The sequence below is a fragment of the Sinocyclocheilus anshuiensis genome, unplaced genomic scaffold (genome assembly GCF_001515605.1).
Source record: "Sinocyclocheilus anshuiensis isolate Anshui unplaced genomic scaffold, SAMN03320099.WGS_v1.1 scaffold731, whole genome shotgun sequence".
Taxonomy (NCBI): Eukaryota; Metazoa; Chordata; class Actinopteri; order Cypriniformes; family Cyprinidae; genus Sinocyclocheilus; species Sinocyclocheilus anshuiensis.
In genome coordinates, this window is record NW_015551043.1 from 126,448 (window position 1) to 154,379 (window position 27,932).

Consider the following 27,932-nt stretch of genomic DNA (forward strand, 5'->3'; position numbering starts at 1 on the left):
GTCACACTTTATTTTAAGGTCCAATTCTCTATTAACAAACCATTAACTGCGACTTTTTCCTCAATAAACTCCTAATTCACTGCTTATTAATAGTTAAGGTAGTTGTTAAGTTTAGGTATTGGCTAGGATTAGGGATGTAGAATATGGTCATGCAGAATATACAGTATGCTTTATAAATGCTAATTTGCAGGCAGTATACTAGTAATATGCATGCTAATAAGCAACTAGTTAATAGTGAGAATTGGTCCCTAAACTAAAGTGTTACCCTAGTTAATAGTGAGAATTGGTCCCTATACTGAAGTGTTACCAAAATTATTTAATATAAAATAAATATTTTACAAAATATTTTGGAATCTAAGTCAAAGCTATATATCTGACATATGTTCCAAATTTGAAGTTGACAGCACAAAATTGAGGTTCCTGTGAGATTTTGTTTAGGCACCATACCAAAAAGAGCCCTTTTTTTGGATGCATTTTCCCATCACAAATGTATGTATTTATTTTTTTTTAAATTGAGATTTAGACCTTTTCCTCTTCTCAAGAAAATGTTTGATTATAAAATATTGTAGTAATTTTTGTAATATGACATTCGACACCATATTTAATAGTCATATTGACATAATCACAAAATTGTGCAGCCTTATATACAAGCACAGCACAGCTGTTCATTTTAATCACATTTTAAATTGCAGTCACAATTTTTATTTAAAAAAAATCACAATACAATTTTTTCACCAAAACAGACCCGAGTAGTACTGATACTTTACTTTGACACACCTAATAAAAAGCTGCTTTTTTTCAACCGCTGATGATGTTTTAAAGGGCGAACAGAAAGAATAAAACAAACCTGATGACATTGCAGGACATAACATTACTGATCACTGCTGTTTAATTTCCCCACCGCTTATTTACATTCCCTTAAACAAACACGAGGGCCGTATGTATGATAACTGCGTTCCAGAGAGCTGACCTTTTATCACACGGATGTCGTTGTAAGCGCAGATATAACAGCAGGTTCGATCTATCTTGTACTTGCTCTACTAGCTGTTTTCTGTCAATGATCTTTCGAGCTGTGGTTTTTGTCAATTAGTGCATTTGTCGCTACAGCGGTTCGACTCCAGGCTCGTATGACCAATGCGCCGGGCCTCCATTAAGTAAATACAGCAGGATTTGGCTCATTAAGTCCGTGACTGCAGTCCTCTGGGATAGTGACAGCTTCGGCGATATGACCTTTAGACACCTATTCAACGTTTAACACCTCACTGGATCTCCTCAGCAGAGAGAGCGAGAGCAAGATTTCGGTGAAATCACCCAATCAGCCCCCGAGGTGTCGCTTCAGCCGGAGAAATCTCTGTGAAGCTAGAGGCTTTTTATAGGAGATGTGAAGAACAACCTGATCCGCACAACAACTAAACAGACAAATACAGATCTAAGCGCTGGCACCGTTTACCAAGCTCTCACGGTTTCTGTGCAAACTCTTTTGGCCAGTTCGCATTTTAGCCAGTTTAAACCTATTGTTAGTACGTGTGTCAGTTCCTTAAATTCTCTTTAACTGCTTGTCAGAACCTTTCTAAACAATGTTTTATCAATAATGTCATATATAAACTTTGAAAGAATTATAATTATGCAGTTATGCAGTCTTTATGTCAGAGCGATTGCAATTAGGTGCTCTTTTATTCCAGGAATTAATTGATATGAGATGTCTGACATGCTAAATATAATCTAATACTACTTTAAATGTTTTTTTTTTATTTTTTTTTATAATAACCATGCATGCTGTTTTTCATGACAATTGCAATGCAAGCTGGATTACTGTATTGTGTCCAGATATTTTCCTGTTTTTTAATGGATATTATTATTCTTTTTTTTCAGCTGGATCTTCAGTACTACTACAATAGCAACACTACAGTATTTTTTATTTGTAACACAGTATTTTATTCAGTTTAAATCGACGTAAAAGCAGTATATAAAATATTACCATAATGTATAAACACTGTTATTTATGTATGTTGTATTTATTTATTTAACATTACAGTAATGAGATTTATTGCATTATGGTATTGAAAATGTTCGGGACAATTATGCTTTTGTCAAAAAAAATTTTTTTTTTTAAATCATAATGATCCTAAAATTGTCCTAACTTCAATTTTTTTCATATAAGAACATTAACCTTATGCAAGAACACAACAACTAACCCATTGTCATTCCCACGTACACAATATGGAAAATAATTGGAAATTTGGGCGGAAATGTACCATTTAGTTCTCAAACACATAAGCCATTAATTTTACTGACCGTCTGAAGAACAATGGACTAATTCAGTTGTGCTAAATCATGTGATGTGTTTTAAGATGCATATTAAGTGTAGAGGCAGTGAAAGCAGCGAGTGTCAGCAGAGGAATAATGAGAGGTATATGAGAAGAACAGATGGTTAATTCAACCCTTCCTGTCCGCCTGCCTCCAGCTCTCAGATCCACAGCACACAGATTCAGTAGTGCAACACAACAACAGCTTTTCTGTTCAGACGTTCATATTTATTTATTATCTTTTTTAGAATAGAAGCTCTAGTGTAGGTGTGGTATGACCCACACCTGATATCACAATATAAGTACATTTATTTCACAATAACAATCGATATCAGGGTTTTTGTTTTTATTAAATAGGGATATTACAAAAACGAATACTAGGCTAACTATTGTACAGTTAAAAGTAAACCATTCTCAAGCATACTGAAGACAAACCAAACGTCAGTCATAAAATGAGAACTAAGAATCTGAACACAAGTGATAGACAAATGCACACAATAGAAAAAAGATCCAAATTAAGTTTTTCAGGTAGGTCTGTCTAAGAAAAGTAAGAAATAATACAGAAATTAAATATTAAAATGTAAAATATATATATATATACAGTATATACACTGCACCATCTGCACTGTATGAATTAAATATACACTCATCTTATTAAAAGCTACACAAGTTATTCATTCAGAAGCAGTGACTGATTTTCTTTTTGTCTTTTATTTTTTGAATAACATTAATGACAGACAGCAGCAAGTATATTAGGCTGCTGTCACTTTAAGATCTAATGCACTGACCCAATATAATGATACACATCTGATCTATTCCAAGTGTTTAACATTCACTCACCAATATGGCATTGTAACAAAGTTCGTAGTTCGGGAAGAAGGAGGCGGAAGCCGGCGAACATTCAAACAAAACTTTAATAATAAAATAAACACAAAATAGCACGACAGCCCCTCGCGGACGACTGTTGCGCACAAACAGAACCAAAACACAAAATAAAGTCCAGGCCTGGTCCTCTCTCATCCAACCCTGTCGTCACTCTTCCTTTTATCCTTCCGGAGCTCCTCCGTGGGACTCGAGTCGCGCATTAGCATTTACTCCACCGGCCTCGCTCCGTTCCCGCGGCTCTCGGCCCCGCCCCTCTCGTCACAGGCATTTTGACATAAGTTTGTGTGTATTTGGGTTTTTAAGCACAATAAACCACAAAAACAACAGCATGCAAGAGTCTCTACGCTCTGTTTTGTGTCTTATTGCACTTGAATGGCTTAAAATTAATTGAAAGACTTAAATGGCAAGATTAAAAAAAAATGCATGCAAAGGATAAACTTCAATGATGACACAGCTCTGCAACGTTGCATGAGCATCACTGCAATAGAGACAATAATCCAGATTTTCTACTAGTTGTCAAATGTCGACCAGTTTACCATGTCATGGGGTTGAGTTTCAGAATCATTCAAAACTATTCAAGACAAAGAGACACTTCTAAGAAAGATGCGGTAGATCTAGAGCAGTCTTTAGTAAATCCTGACAGAGGGTTTGCACTGGCATAAGCTGTTAGTAAATCTGGCCCTTATTGTTTAATTCAAAAACTACAATGGTGACAATTTGGTTTAGTCAGAAGATGTTTTTAAACAACACCAGTCATAAATGTCTATACTAAATAACACATGGAGACTCCTGTGAACATTTGTGATTGATGACACTAACAAATCATTGCATCAGAGCTTTGAAACAATCGATTGTAGTGGACAGTTTGAACTGATTCGCAGCATAAAAGCAAACGATTACCAACTCTAACAGCATTTTTTTTCTTTAAATCATATGCAATTAAAATTTCTTAGTCTTCACTCTCTCATATGTCATGCGATTTCAAAACTAGACTAATGACTTTCTTAACAGAAAAAGAAACTCCATTGCAAAATAAAAAAGACTCGTTGAAAACGAGAGATTTATTGTATATTATAGACAGCTTTATTCATTACAGGAGTGTTTACTCATTAGCATTTAAAATGGGATCATCTCCTTCAAACATTGTACGAAACGATCAGAAACCTTTTTTGTAAAAAAAAAAAAAAAAAACTAAACTAAAAAGTCATCAAAAACAAGACAGAATAAATAAAAGCCTCTGTGGGCTTTATTTGTCTTTATCTCATAAATGAAGCCAACAACAATATACCATTATATATACAATATTACATCTCATTGAACCTATACATCTATCCCTTTCATTCACGTCACATTAAATACAGTGCCTACCCTGACTAAGGTCCAATAAAAGCCGTATGTAAAGAGACCTCAGTACAACAGAATGAACTCTCTGTTCTGGGACAGAGATGCCTCCAACACATTACTGGAGACGTGTTTATTCTTAAATGCATACGCCAGAGATATTCAGTACAATCAGCATCCGTAAGCTGACATTTAATTCAACAGGAGCATAACAGCTCAACAGTTTCTTTCTGTCTCTTTCTGGTGCCAGCTGACACAGTCCAAGCGTTAATGCAGGCTTCTGTTTTTCGAGATTTGTCTGTCTTTCTTTAAGGACAAATTAGCTCTGTTCCTCAACCTGAGAGCTGCCTGGGCACCATAGGTGAGCTCCGGACATGAAGACTGCTCCAGTAGGAAGGCAGCAACATTACATGCCAAATCTAAAGCCGATAAGACTGTGTGAAGCTAGCATGAACTCTGAGTGATGATATTTGCTCTTATAGAAGCCACAAGTCAGTGTGATTTTAACTTTATTACTCGTAACAGATTTTGGCCAATCAGAGAAATCATTTGCTGCGGCCCAAATTGCATACTATCTGTTCTAAATAGTAGAGAATTAAGAATTATGGGCTGTTCAAAATTAACACATTTTTCCATTCCACTGCGCTACTTTTCCATGGTTTTTCTATGTAAACACACACTAGATGGACGTGTCTCTGACCATTGTGCTTGTGTCTCGTGCAGTGCATGTCATGGCATTCTAAAAACACAGCAGTCAAGTTAAATAAGTTCAGCTTTTAAAAAATGCAACCTTATGTTTTATCTCTGTTCCACTAACCGCATCTCACATTTTTTTATAGCACATCATAATGTGAGTTTCCCCCCACTTTCAATCGTTTTACTTCAAAGAAAGGTTAGAATTTTGTGAATTTTTTGAATGAAAGATCAAAAAGGTAAACGGATTTATTTTCACAGCTGCCTTTGCTCACATTTACCAAGGGTGCCAATATTAGTGGAGGGCACTGTGTATCATTATCATCCAATAAAATGACTCATATCGTGAAATAAGATTTTGGTCATATCTCTCATCCCAGCTCAGGACCTCAAATATGATTTTAGTGAAACAAGTGATTTGTTTTGTGACTTTTTTCAATATTGGAGTTTGACGAGACAATTGAGGGCAAAACGAACTGTTTTATTTGGCTTTTATTTGACAGTTATCTCAACGGGAAAATTTGCTTTCGTCAAATGCCTACTTACACTGCACAGATTTATATTAAACTGCTGTTTGATTCAGTGTCATAATGCTTCATGTGGTGATTTTGGGTTTATTCTCTCATAAAGATGTTAAGTAAATAGTCTTTTTCTCATCTCAGAGCATGTTCGTTTGGTTTAAGAGCTCTTGAAGTAGCAGTCTGAGTTGTTACCTATGTAGTGTGTTCCTAATCACCGATGTTCAGTATCGTAAGGATGCTGCCTATGTAGGCCTAGTCCTATACAGCAGGCATGTTGTTGACCAGATCTGCTCCTGATTCTTTTTGTTATAGCAGCGATTTACACCGTCATTCTGCACCATAAAATATTATTACCCACTTAACATCGTGCGTGCGAGTTGTTTCAGTCTCAGAAGTCATTTCGCCCAGTTCCTTTTGCCTGCAGTGAATAAATCGTGACGGCTTGAAGTAATTACCATAAACAAATATGTTGAGCGCTATATATACATACAAAGTTTCCAGGGGTTAACAACTGTACTATGGGTGTTAAATTGAGCCTAAAATAGTAGATTGTAGCATGCAGTTGCCGTGGAGATGGAAGCTCTGGTTCTTTATGAGTTCAAACTGTAAATGTCTTGGTTACAATTAGTTTAAAAGAGAGAAATCATTAGTCCTTGATCTGTTCAGCAGAAATGGCTTCTTATTTACGGTGAATCCTTTTAAGTTTTCCATTTAAAGGAAATGTACACCCAGAGGAACATAATAGATCAACTTTGTGTCCAATGTCATTGTGTTTGTGTGTGTAGGCAGGAGTGATATAATGAAGCACCACTCGAGCAGGACAGACTCCCACTGATGGACAGCAAACAGGCCCGGATCATCTCACAGGCTTTGGGCTCAACAGAAACCAATCAACTGGACCAGACGGGTAAGACCATAAACCATAGTGTTTCACTGCCAGCTCTGTGAAACAGCTTATTCTCTTCTTTAGAATTTCATGTCGCTTTGGTTTGGTTATGTTCATATTGCAGCTTTAAGTAAAGAGACCAACCACAGTTTTTGTTTTTTTCTTCTTTTCTTATCTGAAATAGCTTTCGTTGTTACTCAGTGTTTCAAACCAAGCTATTAAAGGAATAGTTCACCCAAAAATGAAAATTTGCTGTTACTTTACCCTCAGGCCATGTAAGATGTGGATGATTTTTTTCTTCAGTTAAACATTAAAGAAGATTTTTAGCTGAAACCGTGGTCGTTGTTGATTCATAAAATGCAAGTCAGCAGCTGCCCATCTTTGAGAATAAAAAAAGCATAAAATAATGCCCGAACACAAAATGAATACCCGTGGCTCCTGATGATATATTGAGGTCTTATGAAGTGAAACGATTGGTCTGTGCAGAAAACTGAACATTATTTACAACATTATTACCTGTAATCCAGAGCCTCAGGCAAATGGGGAGATCTGATTCTTTTCCGTGAACTGATTCTTTCGGACTGTTTGTTTCAATGAACTGATTCAGTGCACTCGTTTTTTGTAATCATGCAATAATGTAACATACGCAATCAAATTATTAAAAAACTCAATACTAATGTGAAATGTGGATGTTTTACATGTCTAAAGCATATAAAGTCATTAAAGGGTTAGTTCACCCAAAAACGAAAATTAGCCTGCGTTTTACTCACTGTCGAAGCATCCTAGGTGTATATGACTTTCTTCTTTTAGACGAATCCAATTGGAGTTATATTAAAAATTGTCCTGGCTACTCCAAGCGTTAGAATGGGGGTAGGCGAGTGTTTTTGTTCAACAGTCCAAAACACGTCAAATAAAGCGCTCCTCCTGTAGCGAATCCATGCGATTTTGTAAGACAAATATCCATATTTCAAACGTAATAAACACTTTTCTCTAACTTCCGGTATCTGTCGACCGTGCAAGCCGTTCCGACGGATGATGTAGGATGTATTCGTAGCACATGCGCCTCTGAGATATGCTAGTCTCGCGAGTTTGTTTACAGCAGCAAAGGAAGCAAAGTTTCCTTACTTTAGCAAAGGAAAACCAGTCTCCTCTTGGCTTATATCGAAATCCTCTGACATTTTTCTTTACAAATCCTCGGTTTGTACTTCTAATTCATGACTGGCGTTTTGTTTTGTTCTCTCTCCGCGTTCGTCACTAATCACGCTACCACAGTTTGATGATGAAGTGAGAGAGAAGTGTTTATTACGTTTAAAATATGTATATTTTTCTTACAAAAACGCTACAGGAGGACTTTATTCACCCCCCGGAGCCGTGTGAGGCACATTTTATTATGGAGGCGCGTGCTTTATTTTATGTCTTTTGGACTGTTGCGCCCACTGCAATGATAACGCTTATATACACCTAGGACGCCTCGAGGGTGAGTAAATCACAGGCTAATTTTCATTTTTGGGTGAACTAACCCTTCAAATTAGTTAAACTTTTTTTCAGCTCACCATTTTAGATAAACAATGAAAAACCATAAAAACGTTCATTTTGCCCTTTCATTCAAGCTCTCGGTTCACACATGCTCATATCAGCGTCACATCGGTCTTCGGTCCGAGTCGAACGGTTTCTTCAGTTCAGTGACTGTTGAAGGAACTGGAGCACTGCATGATTCATTCATCACAGGATCAGATACGCTGGTATTGTGGCTCGAATCGGAGTGACTGCCAGGCATCTGAAAGTGAGTTTGATTGAGTAACTTGTAGATCTGTGCTGCTCGAGCTGCAAACTGTTTCAGACGATTCAGTTTGATTTGGTGAACTGGTTCAAGTAGTTCACTAAAAAGAACCGGTGTAAAAGAATGATTCGTTCGTGAACCGGAACATCACTCTGGCTCGTTTGCCTGAGGCTCTGGATTACAGGTAATAATGGTGTAAATAATGCTCAGTTTCCTGCACAGACTGATCGTTTCGCTTCATAAGACCTCCATATATCGTCAGGAGCCACAGGGATTAGTGTTGCCTGTATATGCTTTTTTTTATATTCTCAAAGTGACAGTAGCCATTGCATTTTATGGATTACCAATGACCGAAATCTTCTTTACTGTTGAAGAGAAAAAAGTCTTTACTGCTGAAAAAAAAAAAGTCACCTACATCTTGGATGGACTGAGGGTAAGTTAATGAACAGCAAATTTGGATGAACTATAATATCTTTCAAAGATTTGATGCCACTAACCTGACAAACTTGGCAAATCAAGTGATTATTTCATCATCAGACACTCTTGCAACATTAACGCGGTGTCTCGTAAACACACCTTTGTTTCCAGGCAGACAGATAAAAACACCCTACAGAGGATGCTAGATGGAGAAAGTGCTTGTGTTGAGTTTGGTGAGCCGTATGCCTCAGACGGTCAGTGAAGGGAATGTGGGTGTCTTGTAGGCGTGACATCTGAGTCTTGGCTGGTTAGGGACGTTGCCGCTTAAGGATAACAGAAAGAGATGTGACGTAACAATCTGTAAAGTGGCAAATATCGCCGATGATTATGCTTAATAAATCAAAACATCACAACTAAAATATGATATACGTTTCTGCTTTTGAAGTACAGTTACCCTGTAAACCTCCATAGTAAGAGCAGTATTGCACATGTTGTTTGATAAGAAAAAACCATTATATTCTGTGGTAATCAACAGCATGTCAGAGATGCCGTTCATGTTGGATGAATATCGGCTGCATTTATCTGCAGTCTTGGATCAGTGGTTTGCTCATTCAGTGGCTGTGCTTGGGCTCTCAGAGCAGGTTTGACTCAGGCCTGTCATGGCACTGCAGGCTTTGGTTTATCATAAGCGCACTCCTCTCAGTTCCAGCTCAGGGGATTGGGGTTCAAGCGGCCACACTGTCACAATCACACAGATAAGTGCTGAAAGAAGGCCCACTCTCAGAGACTGAAAAACAGCTCGCGGTTTTAATAGAGGGCCAATAAATCATCCAGCGTTTCTTTTGCTCTCATTACCAGCATCCGGTGCAGATAAATTGATCCTTTGCCTCCATTCACAAATGCCAGAGACCATTAAGCACTGGACTTGCGTCTGTGAGCTGATGGATGTCCTGATGCTGTTTTCCACACCTCGGGTATTTAAGTGCCTGTGTGTGGCATTGAGATGAGAGAGTGGAATGGACACGGTAAGGTGCTGAAAATCTGTTTTTAGTCAGCTGCATGATGTAATAGGACTGCATGATTAATCAAAATAAAATCACAACTGCGATATGACTTAGTGCAATTATCAAACTGCAAAGGCTGTGATTTAATTAAATAAATAAGCACTGTGTGTTTCAGAGTGAAGCGTAGCACTGTGTTAATTTACACGTGATCCACCGGTGTTTGCAGAGTCTCACAGTAAATGCTGCGCCGCACAAACTCAGTCTCTGCATCTGCTCCAAGTTTGGGTTGCTTTAACGTGCATTAGGTAACATAACATGTGCTGACCATCTTCTCATGCTTATAATGAGATGTGATTCTCAACAAAATATAAGCTTTAAGGGCAAAATAGAAGTTTGATGATTTAACTTTTGAAAATGATTAACACCAGCCATAAATATTAGAATTGTGATTTTCCTTTTGTAATGTAAAATTAAAATGTTGCCATTTTATATTATAAAATAATACGTACGGACTATTTTTCCTGGAGTGTGAAAATTAATGAAGTAAACAACGATTTTAAACATGTCAATATACATATTTAGATTAATGTTCCACTCTCATTAATGGAGATAAGCACTGCAATTACATAAAGTCATTTTGCAGAAGTTAAACCAAAAATTATATGAATTTAGACATGTTTGTAGTGGATGCGCTTGATTACTTTTCCTGTGGCATGCTATGTTTTAATGACAGCGAGGAGTGCTATAGGTGCACAAAATTAATCTTTAAACTAAACTGCAGATCTCATGTTATGAGAAAATATTTTTGGTGGATTCGGTGGAACGGTCTATTGTCCGGTTTGAATAGGACCAATGATAATAGCTTACTGTACAACCACAGCTGCACGGAAGTGTTAATGTCGTGTGAAGGCATCTCCACAAGATTATGAAAAATATCAGTGTATCTGAAGGATACAACTTGAAGAAAACTCTAAGATTTGCACGTTTTCTTTGTCAGTGACACGCCGCGTCAGATAATTGTATTTACACTGCAATAAATATAGGCCTATATCTGTTTCTCTAATTTAATTTGATTTGAATTGTTTAAAACAATTGAAATACTATTTGCCCATTGAACATGAATGGCATCAACTCTATTATAAAATATGTTGTTTTTATAGATATTTTTATACATTTATTCTAAAACATAACAAGGATGCTGGATGATTTTTAGCAATAAAAATGAATGTGTATGGCACAAATGACATTTATAGTCCATATCTCATATTTCCTTGATGTCTTGTACCTTTGACAGTGTTAAACATGGTATCACGTGGATGAATATGCATGGAAATTATATGCAGATAAGGTTATGCATAGTAAAACTAGGCGTTGTAAGCTCCATATATGGTTATTTCTGGGAGGAGTCGGGGTGGAGATGCATGTACGTTCAATCTTCCCCTGACTGGGATTTATAAAGGGATTTTGTCACAGGTTCTGGCAAACATTTGTGCATACGCAAAATCTAGCTTTTGTGCGTACGTACAGTTTTAGGATTAAATCTACGGAGAGTTTTATAAATGAGACCCCTGGTGTTTATTGAAGTCAATAACTCACTCACAGGAAGATACTATTGTATAAAACTATCAATCACACACAAGCCAAATCAAGTTCTTTATTGTAATGTCTTTGCAGTGCAGATTATCATGTATAGCATGCGTGAAGACTATGTTTTGGGAACAGTGGAGTGGATGGGAAGTGATTTTCAGATAATGAGGAGATGTCATGGTGTCAGGTGGGTTGTGGGGAGTCTGCTGGTCCTGGATCTGTTAGATGGCAGTGGTATCAGGAGATAATGGTTGGACGGTGGACAGTAGGAATGCTCTGTGATGATGCTGAGCGTCTTGTGGTAGATGTCTAGAAGTGATGGTCTGTACTGCAATGCTTTCTGAGTCCGCATAGAGCAGTTTCCATAACATGTAATGAGTTTGCTCTCAGTATGTTCTAATAATAAGAGCACCCTTCCATTCAGAAGTAATAAGAATCGATTAGTTCACAGTCATAACTCTGAAAACAAAGCAATAAACCGCTGGCCTTGAGGATATCATGTGCAAACAAAACTCTTGAATATCTTTGTCAAGTCTAGCAACTAGTTCGTCCTCAAAAGTGCTCATTGTAGTAGACAGTAAATATGGTTTTGTCCCAGCGGGCTGATCAAAACCTGTGCTCTCTGACTCTGAATATTGTTTAACGCAGAGAATGAGATCAGAGCTTGCAAAAAAGGCTCTTTCTGTTTTTGTGTGCGACGGACAGAGTGCATCGCAGCGCACGTTAAAGGAATCGTTAACCCCAAATTAACATCGTGTCATCATCAAATCTGTCATTGTAGACCGTGACAGTCAGAGTCGTTGACATCTCACCGACAATTCTTCCTCAAAAGATGTCCAAGATGGCTGTGGCTGTCATATTTGAAAAGCAAAACTGGCTCATAATCATATTCATGATCCAATTTCACCATCTGTGTTCCTCTTACAGTAATGTAGTTATTGAGGGATGTGTGGAGCTCAAGGCCACCTGTGCGGATAATGCAGCACCCAAGAGCTGAAGCTTCGGTAAACAGGAATCCCATTTGGGCATATTTTCCCCACTTCTCTAGTGTAAGTAAACCCCAGATGTAACGCTACAGCAAAGGCAGAGGATGCTGAGCGAGTCTGGCAGAGGTTAGGTGTACCAGGGCTCTGACACCTGCCAAAAGACCATATGCTCTCCTGTACTTCCCTGTGGATTTATGTGATCCAGTCGGTTGTCAACTGATCCGATACATTATCCTAGAAGAGGATAACAACATTTCACACATCTGATTCACAGCAAATCCTCAGAGATTCCTGAATTATGCTTCATACGTGCTGGTTGATTGGTAAAATCCCTGACATTTCATAACAAGGGAAAATGAACTTTTCCGTCCGATGTCAGAACCAGTTGGTTAGCTTATGGTGCTTTTCCACTGCATGGTACGGCTCGGTACGGTTCACTTTTGGGGGGTTTTCCACTGGGTACAGTACCTGGTACCTGGTACTTTTTTTTAGTACCACTTCGGTTGGGGTTCCAAGTGAACCGTACCGTTACCAAAACGTGACGTGTAAACTCTGCTGATCACAGATTGGCCGGAGAGAATCGTCACTACCTGCGTCACTGAACTTGCGACACAAACACAAAAGAACCGCTAGATTTAAATCAGCACAGTCAGCGAAGGATCGAATGCAACTGTTTTGAATGAGCGCACCTTTTTTTTAACAACCAATAAGAATCCCGCCCACTCTAAAGCGGTACTGAACTGCAGTGGAAACGCAAACCGTGCCGAACCGTGCCGTGCCGTACTGAGCCGTGCCGAGCCGAGTCGTACCACGCAGTGGAAAAGCACCATTAGTTAGCACCATGCAAGTCTACAGCACATAATCATGATCAGTGCTGTCTGTAAGCTGTGCACGTTCAGATGTCACACCTGCCATGTGATTGTATTATACTGAATGAGAAATAATTGAAGTGTTCGGGTCTACAAAATTAGTGTTGCTATAGAGTGGAATATGAAACATTTCTTGAAATAATATAATAGACAGGGGTGCACATAAGTGTTGCACAGGTGTATAAATGTATATAAAATATTTTTATGCAATACTCACTTTTTATTTTAATATATATATATAGTATTATCACAGTTTATTATTTTATAAAAAAAAAACTAACTAAATAACATGCAATAATATTATTATTACTATTATTTATTATTTTATTTTATATAGTTACATTTAATAGGTCACACTATATGCAGTGTGAGCACCAACCCAAATCTCCAGGTGATTTATATTATATTATATTATATTATATTATATTATTGTCACGTGTTTGTTTCTTTTTAGTTCCTGTTTGCCCCTATTTGGTTCCGTTCTTGTTCTCATTTACTTAATCATCGTTTATTCTGTTCACCTGTTTTGATTGATTACTCCTCACCTGTTTCAGTTCTCCCTAATTACGTTCCATGTGTTTATATACCCTGTGTTTTCCTCAGTTCATTTGTCTTGCTTTGAAGTTACGTTGTGGTGTTTTACTCCTTTGTTCTTCTGTTTAACTCTTGGTTAGATTAAAGACTCACTTCTGGATTACCCTGGCACCGTGCGCTTCATCCCCACTGCATCGTGACATGACATGATGCATTACTTTAATTAGATTCTAATAGAATTTCAAAAGTTAACAGCACTGTTAAAAAAAATGTTTTCTCAGCTAACCTAAATGTGCTTCATACTTAGTATCTTCTGTATTAACAGCTTGTTGATTTAATCATTATTTAAAACAGAATTTGAAGTGTCAAATAAAATAGAAATATCACCTTGAAGTTACAAGTTGCAACTGCATGATGCAATCAACTGTTTAGACGTTCAGGGAATGTACTGATTCCAGTTTTAGTTGTTCTGATTGTAGTTTAATTTAGAAACCTTAAAGATTCTATTAATGAGTAATTTAGTACTTTTGAGGAACATAAATTAACAATGCTTGGAAGACAATTCTTATTGTATTTACTGCATCAGCAGCCTGTATTAAATCAGATTTATTATAATTATTTCAACACTTTTTACATCCACATTTATTGCATCTAACAGATTTTCTGTCTTTATGTGGAAAAATAATAAAAGTGGCATATATGCCACAAAACAGATGTTTTGTTGATGGGAAACAAGGAACATCACACACCATAGTTTGTTACACAGACAGAACACTGCATTGATCCTCGTGACAAATTATATATTATCAATATGGTGTTCAGTCTGCAACGACAGAAGAATGCAGATGTTTCAGAACTGGTAACAAATTCAGAAGTCATGAAAATCAGTTACAGATTTTTTTTTTTTTTTTAATACTTCTCAACTCTACAGATGGGATATTTTAACAGCACAGGTGCCTGCGACATAAAGAGCCCTTGATTAAAGAGTTTTCACATCTACAAGTACTTATTTTGTGAGGTCTAAACGGGTCTTTGTAAACCTGTTTCTGAAGAGTAGAAGCACATTGAAACTTGAAATCCCTAAACTACAATTAAAAACCATTTGCATAATTTTACAAAATAATAAACAGTACAAGTATAATTAGTGGAAAAGAAATAGGCCTAGTTTGCCCTTAACAGGTAGAGGAGTCTTGGGAAGCACACTTCAGAACTTAATCATTTGTACCTCAAGTGAGCACAAAGTGCTCAAAATCATATTTTTGTAATGGTCTTTTTTAAAAGGTCCTTGTTCTGAATGTTGCAGACGAGTATTTTCATATCTGTTTTATTTTAACAGCTTGGACGATGGTGAAACAGGCAGGTGGATATAGTGGTGGTTATATTGTTTCGAACATACTGGTCTGACTGTATCCTTGAGTTTGTACTTTTTCTGCTTAAGCTTATACTAATTAGGCAAAACAAGCAAACCAGTCTCTCTGTTTAAACTAGCCTCATATCTCTAATACAGTGCTATTTTTTTCTGTTATTTTTATTATTAACTGTTGACTTTAAAAAGGAAAAAACTCATCCTATGTACTTTAATAAACTGCATGATTCATCAGAGAATGTCCTATGATCCAGTCAAATTCTGATGGTACTTATTTAAGTACCACCGTTTCACTTATTTCATATTAAAAAAATTTTTTTTAAAGGTATTGCAGTATGCAATGTATTGTAAATGTGTGTGTATATATATATATATATATATATGTATATGTATATATATATATATTTACTGTATATATATTGAGTTGTAGTATTTAATAATATTATAAACTGTTAATATTGTGCTTGTTTTTCTTCACCTAGGTTTACATAATTTGAAGAGTAATCTAAAGCTGTATGTGGCCACAAAGCTGAATGGTGTCGCAGATGCTGCCTTACACACATCCTCCAGAGCTGCTGCAGTGAGCACAAAGAGAGACGATTTGCTCTGCCTCAGTGCTAAATTGGCCTTAAAGAAGCACCACTTACCACGGTCAACACAAACTCCTTAAGAGTATCACCCGACTGATGAGTCCTCAAACTACACGATATCCCTCACACCCTGTGCTACCAAGGGCTTGAGCCCCCTCGGCCTTACCAAGAAAAACACAACCAGTGCCATTCCACCATGATCGAACCCGCGAGCATTCCTGGGCTCACACAGGACTGTTTGATTCAGCAGAGTCACACCTGTCCCAGCTGCTTCATTGAGACCAAGGATATGTCCAATGTAGAGGCCAGCATCAACCTCAAAATGGCTGACATGAGCCGAGACTACAGCACCTGCCCTATCTCTGATATTAACATGCAATGCATGAGCACAAGTGAGACGGGAAGTTACGGAGACCAGCTCCTCTCAGATCAGCTTTTGAGCTTTCCTGTCCCCAAAACTCAGCTAGTTGAGAAGAAGGACATGGAGAAAACAGACTTAGATGATTCGGCCTCCAAAAACCTGTACGAGGGCCTGCTGTTAGACAAGTGCAACGGAGAGGATGGTTTGCTTATTAATTCAAATCAGGACTGGGGCTACTTCGAGTCCTTCATTAGCGAGAGTAAAATAGAATTGCTGGATCTCTGCTCCAAGAATGAGCTCTCCGTAAATCTCTTCTCTGAGGAGGAAGTGGACAATTACATGTTTGATGACGATGATGACTCCACTCTGAGCAGCGACGTGTGCTCGTTAAAGATCCGCTACGAGTCCTTCCAGGACAACATGAGGGAGAAAACCAATGTTCTCCAAGAAGAAACCCAGTTCAACTTTTTCCCAAGCGTCCTGGTGAACTGTACCAAGAAAGAGGCTGGTGTGGTAAAGCGAGTCACAGATGAGCTACCACCTAAGTCAGAGGAGCTCGGATTTCAAAGTGACAGCAAAGGGGATGGAAATGACTGCTCCGTAGAGCAGACACCTGATTACAGCCCCAAAATGAACTACTTTATTGATTCAAGCAACTCTGCTGATGACTCAGGGGAGTATAGTGATGACAGCTCCTCCACCGTTTCCTCTTTTGACACCTTCCAAGACAACAGGCCCAAAAACTTGTTCCCACGAAAGAACGCAAGCTGCTCCAACCATCTGAACTACGGATTGCGGGCTAAGAGAAAAGTTAGGTATAGTGATGACTACTTGTATTATGTCGAGTCCACCGAAGGAGAAAGAAATGTTGAAAAGCGAGAGAAACCACCGATTGGTCCAAAGCAAGAAAAGGATCTTGACTGGTGCCCTAAAAAGAGACAAAAATACTCTCGCAAAGATCCACCCGTAATAATCAAATACATTATCGTCAACAGGTTCAAAGGAGAGAAATGCATGGCTGTGAAGCTGGGCAGAATCGATTCAGACGACACGACTGTAAGCTTAAATGAGGATACAATCAACAAATATGAGAAGCTCGCACCTCTGAAAGATTTCTGGCAGGAGAAACAGAGAGAAAGAGAGGAACAGCTTAAGCTGGCAGCAGGAGATAAACACAATTCTCACCAACATGCCTTTAGTTCCAGTCCCCCCAAAAGGAAACACAAGCTAGCACACAGGCTCAGAATTCGGAGAATTCAAACTGTGGAGCAATCACCCAACAAGCAGGGCCCCTTTGCCTCTGATCCCAGGCAGGAGGTTGCTTCTACAGATGAAACTGCCTCCATGGGAATGCCATTAACAATAGCCACCAGCTGTGCAAGCACATTAGACCCAAATGACATCATACACACTGCAGCCCAGAAGAGCAGATCACAAGAGATGGAGGAAAGGAGAACAGGGAATAAAATATTCCGAATACAGAAATTCAGAAGTGAAGCCAGACTTAGGAGCAAGAAAATGAGAGACCTTGTGGAGAATAGCGAGAGCGTGACAGACCTGACAGAAGTTTGCTCGCTACAGAAATATATGGACGCAGTAGGAGGTGCTGAAGATGAAAACGTCAGCCCAGCTGCACACAGTCCCCATTTGTGTGAGAGTCAAACGGCTAATGCCACTGAAAAATTTGTTTTCGTGTCTAGCACCTGCTCCCCTAACAAAGATGCATCGTCTGAGAATGTGGCCCCAAGTGTTTCCGTTATCCCGGGTGGCTACCTGCAAACATTGTTAGATGCCTCTGACTCTTCAGGTAGCACCGGTATCCAGTTTTTCCCCCAGCAGACCCAACACTCGTTGGACCTCTCTTTGGAAAAGCAGCAGTTCACCTCAATTCAGCTAGCGCAAAGCTGTGTCCTTTCTCCCCCATCAGAATCAGAGCTCCAGCAGTCGCCCCAGAATTGTCCGACTCTCACCCAGATGTGGCACCCCCAGCTTGGTCCCAACCAGCAGTTCGCCGCTGCAGATATTGCTGAGTCTGCGATCCAGCCCAGCAGCTTCACTGGAGAGATGGCTATGCCGTTGTCTGAGAGTCTGACCGTGTCAGGCTACAGCCAGCTGAGTCTGGAGAGCAACAGAATGCTTTATGAAAAGAATTACATGCCTGAGCAGCCTTTGCGTCCTGACGCTGAGTTTCAGGCTTGTCAGGGGCAGCCACAGTTTCAAAGAGCCACACTGCACACCGACAACGGCCGGCTCATCAGTTTCGACTCAGTTGGCTCGCTGTCAGCTACTTCTAGCAATTACAGCTCTCTGAGTCTTAAGTCCTGTGAGAAGGATGGCGAGGATGATGTGAACGAGAACTTTCTGGCCCACTGCAGTCCCAAACTGGTGATTCAGCAGAGTATCGATGCAATCACACCCCTGAGGGAGTCTACAGACTTGCTGGATATCTCCAACTTCACTCCGGATAAATTCAGACACACATCATTGTCAGAGCTCTCTCCCCCAGAGACGCCTAATTTATCCCCTCAAGTTATGGGCCATGAGATGAAGATAGCTGGGAAGGCTGCTGACCTCCAGGATGGGGCTAAGATGCCATGCACCAAAGACGTGGACTGGAACTGCAAAATGATCGAGCAGCAAGATATGGCTAGATATTCAGTAGATGGGCACGATTTTCAATTGCACATTTTTAACGGCGAAGACAACTTAAGCCTGAGGACAAAAGAGGAAAATCTAGCTGACTTTGGTGGTAATATGATGAGTGCAATCAAGGGGACTAAGGCAAAGAGGAAAAATAGCAACAAACAAACTGCAGGGCAGGGTACCAAAAAAAGCAAAGCACCAAGAGCTCCTAAAACAGAGAAGGGCAAAATTCCACGTCAGACTTCACGAGCATCTAAAAAGTTAAAGGCCTTACTGGATGAGAAGGGTGGTAAACGCCAGACTGAGAGCATTGCTCATTCGCTGAAGGACAGCGGATCTGAGGAATGGACAGGAATAGGTAGTTCAGAGAGCAAAAGTCAAGTCCACGATGACCAGCGAGAGTTTGAAGAGCCATCCAACATCTTGTCAAATATTGTCTCAGGGATGGCCGAAGTACAGAGATTCATGATGGCCTCTGTTGAGCCAATATGGGGCCCTACAGCAAATATCTGCCTGCCCTCAGAGGCTAACAGCCTTAAGTTAAAGACTCTCAAAATCCTAGCAGGAACTTCATCCGACCCCAAGAAGAAAGGCAATTTGGCTACTGGGGGCACAAAGGGCAGAAAAGGTGGGACGAAAGGTGTCAAAAAGCAGGCAAAGTTCAATGCCTCCTTGCCTTTTTTCCCTCAGTTGGCTTTGGGCGGCAACATGTTTGACAAGTCTAACCTTGGCGTTCCTGGTATAAATGGGCCAGCGCACAAAAAGATGTACCGTCACAAAACCAGTGCAAAATTCCCTCAGATTGAAAATCTAAAGGGCACGCGACCTGAACGAGAGCCAAACGAGGACATATCGTTAATGGCATCTTTTGAGAAACTGAGGTAATATTTTATATCTAGCTGCTGATGCACGTTCTTCACTTTCCCACTTCCTCCTCATTTCTTGACATACCTACACTGACTCAAGACCAGAGATGCATGGAATTACGTTATTCTTTACTTACCCCCTCCTTGTTTTTGCCCCCGAAGAGGATATCGATATCTTGCATGAGAAACTTATTGTACTCGCAAACTACCTATTGATTGATTGTGCAAGGCTTGATTGAGATTTTAAATGACCATGGCTGCATTTTTCTTCTGCATTCTTGTTTTTGCTGTTTTTTTCCTCGCAGTTGCTGATTAGTTTTTGTCTGAAGAAAAGGAAAAAAAAAACTTTAAGTGCAAATTCTGTTTTTGGACCTTGTTTTGTTCATTTCTCAGTGAATCTTGCTGCCCTTATGTAATTATATTTCTCTTTTCAAACATGTAGCTATTATAAAATGTCTTTGTGTGAAACAAGCTCCCCATTTGATTATGTATGCTGAAACAGATACCCTCCTCTCTTTTTACCCTTTTACTGCCTGACTTTTTTTTAAGTGTGAAATGCTCAGCCCCTTGTCTAGGATAACAACATCCTTGGCAGATCCCTAAACATTAACAGCACACAATGGGACCATTTTTTATTGAAGACATATCAGATTAATGTTGTTCTAATTTCTTACTGTTGGAATGTACTTATGATTTTCTCTTATCTACTATGCTTTTTACAGGAGTTGTACTGGAAATTGTCTTAGAGGGACATTTCTATTCCATGCAAATCCCAAAACGCTTCATTTTTGCTTTGTTTTTTATACTTTCATTGAAATGATAATAATAATAATAATAATGGTATTGAATGATAATGATTATTGACTGGAATAATATATTACTACTAACAGATTATTATTATTATTATTATTCAGTATCACTGTACAGAAATGCGCTGTTTAAAGCAAAACATGAAATCTATCCGTGTGCCAAATGTAAACTTTCTGTACACATTTATAAACTGTATGAATACTGGCTGTTTCATTTACTATCCCGATGAATGCTGGCTGTTCTCCTTCAAGACTTAGCAAGATCTGACGTTTGTTTTTGGTTAGTAGTTTTGTTTTCTTTGTGGACCCTATCGTTTGAAGAGCACCTGCAGCTGACAGTGGTACAACCACTCAACCAAAACAACTCAACTCTGAACTTTTTTTTTTTTTTTTTTACTCGTCACCTTAATTAACAAATTCAATGTACCTCAGCATTACGTCCGCTTAGAATCAAAAAGATGCACTCTTCTAAACACAGGAGGAGGAAAAAATCACGGATGGTGGACACGGATAATGTTAATTGAGGATGGTATCTGTCTGGTATCAGTCGACAAGCAATTATTTCACAATCTACTGTAACAGGAACTGTGAACATAATGTTTAATATTTTGCGTATTTGTTGAATGGAGTATTCTTGATGGTTAAGAAACTAAAGAATGTCTCTTTTGCTTTAGCCCACTTTTACACATTTCCCTTCCTGTTTGCCATAAATAGTCAAGTAGTATCCTGTGCGAACAATTATATCTGACAACAACAATATATTTTTATTATTATATTTTGTTCATTGTTCATTCATTTTATTCAACCCAGGCTCAATGGAAATATGTGCTGTTTCTGCAATGCCAATATTATGTACCTTATTCCATGTTTCGCGGCCGTTTGAAAGTGAAATGTCCAGTGAGTGGCGCTAAAATGCTTGCTCAGTATGTGACCATGGCCACGTTTTTATTACATTGGTACAGGAACATATTGTACCATTTTTATTACGTTGCTTCAGGTACATATCAGAATTCAAATGTCCAAGTAGTGTAGCTTAAAGGTTAATGCTCTATCATGTTCCCGAACCAAACCAAACCTACCCGATAGTGTTAACGAAAGCAAAAATGATATAAAAACTTATTCGCTGATGTAACTGCTATTTTAACTTATTTCTATGTGGGTTTGAGCTGTTTTGTCTAACGTTAGTTTCACAGAATTAACACCGGAGCGCTTCACCAAACAAGTGCAACGCCGTATCGGGTGAGCTACCGAGCAAACTTACTTCTGTTAGAAAATCATACGTATGAAGCTGTATTTGTGATGCTAACGTTCAAAAGTCTCATTTTTCAAATCTCGCAGCATGTTAAAATGGTTTTGAGGTCATAACATAATATTGTGCAATAAATTGTACGAAGTCGTCTGAGTTTTACTGCCTCTAGTGTTCATTTCAACCGGAAACTGCAGCGATTCGTACACAGTGGTAGGTTTTTGGTAGGTAGAGGCATGTATTTCCAATGCGCATGGGTAGGGTTTATTAGTGGCACATTAGTGCCCCCTAGGTTTTGTCACAAATTTCATCTCAATTCATTGTAGCTGGAAAACCTTTGAAACCAAATTTGTCCTTTGAAAAGCACTGAATCCATTGGCATTTACCACACATAGATGAATAAATGACACCTTTGATTTAAAAGAGTCGCTCTAGGAGGATATCTCAGGTAAAGTAATGCCTTACCTATAGCTTTTACCTTAGAAAGATTTCACTCCATCTCCTTCTGCCTCCAGCCGGCCATGTTTAGCAGCAGCAGGATGATCCCAATGAGGAAACTGCACATGGGCTAGCCTGCCTTCTCTCATTTCTGCCTGTTGTCAACTGAATGTACTTCAAGTTTTTTACAACGTGCCACTGTTAAGCTGCCTCCTCCTACTGGTGCTAAGAGGGTAACTGTATTTGCCCAGAAATTATGACAAGGATTATAAGAATCGAAACCCTACTCCTCTCTTTATGAATGTACAATAGATGGTTCTGTTCGATGTTTTCACAACACAATTCTTTGTCATTAATTGGAATTGCTTTTGCCTTTTTGTTGGAGAAATTATTGAGCTTTATAAATATTGTCTAGAGTTGATACCAGAGGGATTCTTAATTAACTCTCGACATCACAAAAATATTGTATATTTTTCTCTGTGCCAATTTGTAAGATATTTTGTAAGTGTATATTTTTCTTAGAAAGTGCTGTGAAGTATTAGTATGTGTGTGTGTGTGCGTGTGTGTGTGTGTGAGTAACCTTTTTTGTGCCTCTGTAGGCAGTGAAAAGGATGTATAATGACAAGCTTTTGGTTTTAAAAACCAAAATATTAAGAAACAAAAAATGAAAATAAATTAAAAACAAAAGACTACATTTTGTTGCAAGTTTTGTAAGAGGAAACTTATCTTGTTGTGAGAGTGCTGTGTTATCGTGGAAAACACTTATAGGCAAAAAAAAAAACAGACAACAATTGTGGACTATTCGCTGTTTTATAGATTTTCATGTAAATTATTCTTGTATTATTTTATGTTGTATCTGTTGCAAAGGTTTTAAATATTTGTGAACAAGCCTGTATGGTGAAATGTAATATTGGTAACTTGCTGAGTTTTGTAACAATGTTTATGGAGTACATATACAAATTAAAAGAAGATTTTGAATGCTTGAATCTTTTTGAATGTTGTTACAGTTCTTCCATCGCTTTACTCTGTTAATGCATAGATTAAATGTGAACACAGTAGCTGATGCCATTGCTTTTCCTAGTGCATTTAAGTATATTTATAAACTTGTTATATCCACACTTACCGTACATTTAATGTGGCATATTCATGTGCTCTCTCTCTCTCTCTCTAAAAGCAATGCATGCCTGAATGGTAAATATGACATGATTTAAGGTTTAATGAAATGTTTACCTATTTCAACTGTCATCATTATCATGGTATGTTCTGGTTGAGAGTATTAATGACTTCCAGTGACCGAAACTGGTTGTTGTGTTCAGTTTTTAATCCCATTATGTTCTTGGTTATTTTATATTTGCATTTTGTTACTGCAACAGCTGCTGGATTCAGTTAGACCAACAGAGGCCTTTATTACTGGACAGCTTAGTCTCGTTGCTTTATTGGTATATCCTTCCAAATATTGTTTTTCTTCATAGCCTGATTTATACGGGAGACCATGGTTGTTGTTGTTTTTTTTTAAAGGTCTATATCTCAGTAACCTCAGTAAAAAAAGTCCAGTTACACCAAATGCGTGTTTGCTCTAACACAAAAAGTGTCTTAAATCAGAATATTGTGATATTTTTGTAATATCTGTTGGATAACGTTTGTTCAAATAAAAAGTACAAAAGCTGTCATTGGGGCAGTACCTTTTCAAAAGGTACACATTTGAACCTAAAGAGCGGATAAAGGTACATATTAATAAAAGGTACCACCCCAGTGACAGCTTTTGTACCTTTATTTCTGAGAGTGAATGGAATGTATGTGCTTTCTCTAATAGCCTATGACTGGTGCATTTGTTGGATTTTTTTTTTTTATAGTCAAGGTAGAACGCTTTTTAATTTAGATTATAATGGACAGATTTTAGCATTGCACATATGGTGTGTTAAAGTAAAGCTATTTCAGAACTGTAGTGGACTGTTATTATTATTATTATTATTTTTCACTTCCCCACATGTTGAATAGATGTCAGTCAAATCTTCAAAGAGCTTCAAACTAGAACTCAGAATTGATCAGGTAACCGTTAATTAACAGTAATGCTCTGCATCACATTTATTCACATATTTATCATCATAGATCAGTCAGGACGAATGAATGTCACCATAGAGTGAGAAACACTCTTCTGTCAGTGTGTCAACAGGATGAGCTTTGTTTAATGTTTTTTCTTTTGAAACTTTTATTCATTTTTGTTTGAGTTTCATACATTTTCCACATTTATTGCATTTGCTGTATTGTGAACAAATGCTTAAAATAATATTTGAGTTGTTTGTGCCGCACTGAGCTAGCACCTATATGTTCTGAGCATCAGCCAGCGGTTTATGAGGACAGCGTCAGAGTTCAGAGCTCGGCGTTCATCTCAGGGGGAGTAAGTCAATCACATTAGCAGGTGCTTCATTAAGCTCTCCGAATGAAACAAGCGTTTACTTTAAATACCTGTTCATTTACATCAATTATCTTTTCAGCAAATTGATGAAGAGATGAACATCTTAAATCTGTTTTTGTCCATGGAGAAGTTTTAACATGCATTGACAAACATACTGCCTCTAACTTTCCTGCACAATGTTTTGAACCATTAGTTTGATTGGACACACAGCCAATGACACTAACAACAAAAGATGCGGTAAGTGGTTAGCGTTCCTTTATGTGTTAAAGTAAAGAAATGAGCATGATTAAAGAACAACTAACATCTCCAAATAGTCTTTCTTCTTACTGTCAGAATAAGGGCACTGACATGCAGGCACTCATGCTTGGACTATTTTGGCCTGAATTTCAAATTAATTTACAGTCATAAAATTGTCTGATGAAACAACTACACTAAACGTTTGTTCTAAGATCCAAAGAACAAACAGAAACAAAAAGTAAGCTTTCATGAGACATTAGATTGGTCATTTATAAATTAATATTTTGGACTCTTACAAAGATATTATTATTATTTAAAATGTATTCTATAGTGGTTAATATTAAATGATGACCCAAAAATGACAATTCTGACATTATTTACATCAAAACCTGTATGACTTTCTTTCTCCTGTGGAAGACAACATAAGATGTTTTGAAAGTCCACACTGTAAAAAATTGCCAGGAATTTACGCGATTAAAGAGTATTAGGCTATTTTTACTCTAGTCAGACATTTACTGTGAAATCAATGCATGCTGGGTCATTTTCTTTCAAATGACTGTGAATGAACAGCAGAATGAAGCTAACATCACAGTAACTTACTGCTCTTGTTTTACTGTGAACTCTCATTATAAAGTTGTCTTTAACTGTGCCACTGTCAGAAATGTACTTGTTTACTACTGTAATTGTTTTGAAGTCACCATAATAGTGATTGGTGATCCCATTTGTTTGGGATCTTGTATATTCATTTTCAAATTTCTGATCTAGTCATGTCAGAAGTGTGACAAATTAAAACATTTTTCTAGATGGTGACTAGCTAGAATATGAAATAAGCTAGGTGCCTATAAGTAAGTTGAACTATTCTTAGCATGAACATGAAGATTTTATTTTAGAACTATTTAAACATGAAGATTAGTAAACAACTTATTTCATATTCATAACAGTTTGTAGGATGGATCAACTGCTGAGATACGTCACTGAAAGATGTGACATCAATACACAACAATGGTAACACTCAACAAATAAAAACAACACTTACAACATAAACCCATTATTACTAAATAAACAACACAAACGGCTGAAAGAAAACAAAAAACAAGTTCGATATCACAAATAAAACCAACAAGAATAATAAAAAAAACCTCTAGAGGATGATCTATTCATGCTGCATTGCATGCTGGGTGCCTTAAGAGTACATGCACTGTAGAAACACAGTATGATGCTGTGCAGTTAGATACAAGAAAAGTCCTACTGTGACATTCTGTGAAAGTAATGCAGTTATTATCCTGGAATATACTGTAATTTCACACTCAAATTTTTAACAGTGTCAAGCATCTTTGGGCACTACTGACTTTCACCGTATGGAAAATACTGTGTTTTGTGTTACACGGGGAAAAGAAATCCATACAGGTTTGGAACAAATTGGAGAAAATGGTTGATCCAAGAATTATGTGTTCAGTTTTAGGAGAAGAGAGTGTATGAAACAAGATATAACTAGGACAGGAAGTGAAAAGCAGGTTTGGGATTTGTGGGTAAAGCACCTCCCTTTTTTTCAAGAGCTACTGTTTCTCTTATTTTCTTTCTATATAAAATTCATAAAGAAAAATAATACTTGTACTTATCAAATTACATTAATACTGGAAGTGGGGTGGATGAAGTAGTGTTTAATCTCAAGTCTAATGGCATGAAAAGCGAATTAGTATGATACCACCTCTTCCAAACACCTACTACATACAGTACATGAGAAACAGATGATAGAGATATTGGAATATATATGATATATTCCATATATCATATATACATATATATTTATTGTTATAGTATTGCTCTAAGCTTTTATTTTACAGAATAACCAGCTAACCTGCATGACAACCAAGCGGACTTCAACAGGCTTTGTCCGGGGCCCTGTGATGAGAGCGGCCTCTGTGGTTTAGACTATTAATTGAGCCAGGAGATGGGCCCTGAGAAATGTAGCATTGGCCCTGCTTCATTGGTAGATCTTTCAACATTTCTTAGAGGCGTCTAAATACCATGATCTAACCACTGGAGTACCACAAGGTTCAGTACTTGGCCCCTTCCTCTTCTGAATATCTTCATTGTGCCCACTGATACAGGCACATGGCCCATCTAATCAGACAATCTCACAATCCCAATGTTCTTTCTGCTTGCTTTTCAGACATTCAACCAAGGACTGCCACCAACTTGACCTATTGTTGTCAAAACATGTGGGGCCTCATTTATAAAATGCTGCGCAGAAACCATCCTAAATTTGATCTTACGATCATCTCTCAAATATGCGTACGTGTGATTTATAGAATAAACGTATACGCACAGAAAACACTCGTACGTGTCTCTTTCAGATGTGAAATCTATGAATCGTAAATGATCTTGAACTTGCGTGCAACTAAATGGTTTCAGCTCTCTGCCTTGTAAACGACTCCTAATTAATGTCATTAACATGTAAAAGATCACCAGTCATCATCCAAATCCTTTAATTTAGAACAGCGAGCTGCAAGAACAGCTTACATTTCCAAAAACCTGCAGTACTCCGACAGGAAAAAGTATGTATGTCTGCTCAGGCCCTGACATGATGCTAAGCACTTTTTACAGTGCTAAAGCAGTTTTTACAAATATGAGCGTTGGCGTGGATTCAAGCGTACGCACACGTTATAAATGAGGCCCATGATCGCACCAGACCCATCAGTCAAGCACAACATCAGTGTGCATCTGGACAGTAACACCAGCTAGATCAGCCAGGGATTTGTTTAACAGCATCTTATTGACAGATTTGAATATTTTTGTATGCTAGATTGTTTGTTTTTCTAGATCTACTTCTGAAATGTATTAAGCCACTGCTAATCTTTAATTGAATGCGTTTGTATTTCTCTTTGTTGGTAAATTAAAAATTGTTTCACATGTGGACTTTGAACATGGATGCTTCCAAAAGTCACCATGACTTCCAATGATGACATCTGACAATCAGGTACTGGATTTATTAATAATAATAATGAATGTATTTTTGTGTAATATTTATGGGGTAAGAATGCACCAAATATGTCACAATTTAAATATACCAATATTCTCTGTAAAGCCTGTCACATAATATATCCTACCTGTTAAACGCGACTGATAAGACTTTTAAGTTGTATTACAG

General features: G+C 38.0%; 1 protein-coding gene across 1 annotated transcript in view; it reads left to right on the top strand.

Moving 5' to 3' along the window:
• The window catches only part of LOC107661543 (protein KIAA2022-like), a 71,997-nt gene extending 52,138 nt beyond the window's left edge, over positions 1-19,859 (top strand). Inside the window, exons 2-3 of the mRNA XM_016451172.1 lie at positions 6,532-6,653; positions 15,658-19,859. Coding sequence (XP_016306658.1) covers positions 15,962-19,654 — 3,693 coding nt within the window. The 5' untranslated portion in view covers positions 6,532-6,653; positions 15,658-15,961 and the 3' untranslated portion in view covers positions 19,655-19,859. The remainder of the gene's footprint in view (positions 1-6,531; positions 6,654-15,657) is intronic.
• Positions 19,860-27,932: the final 8,073 nt, after the last annotated feature.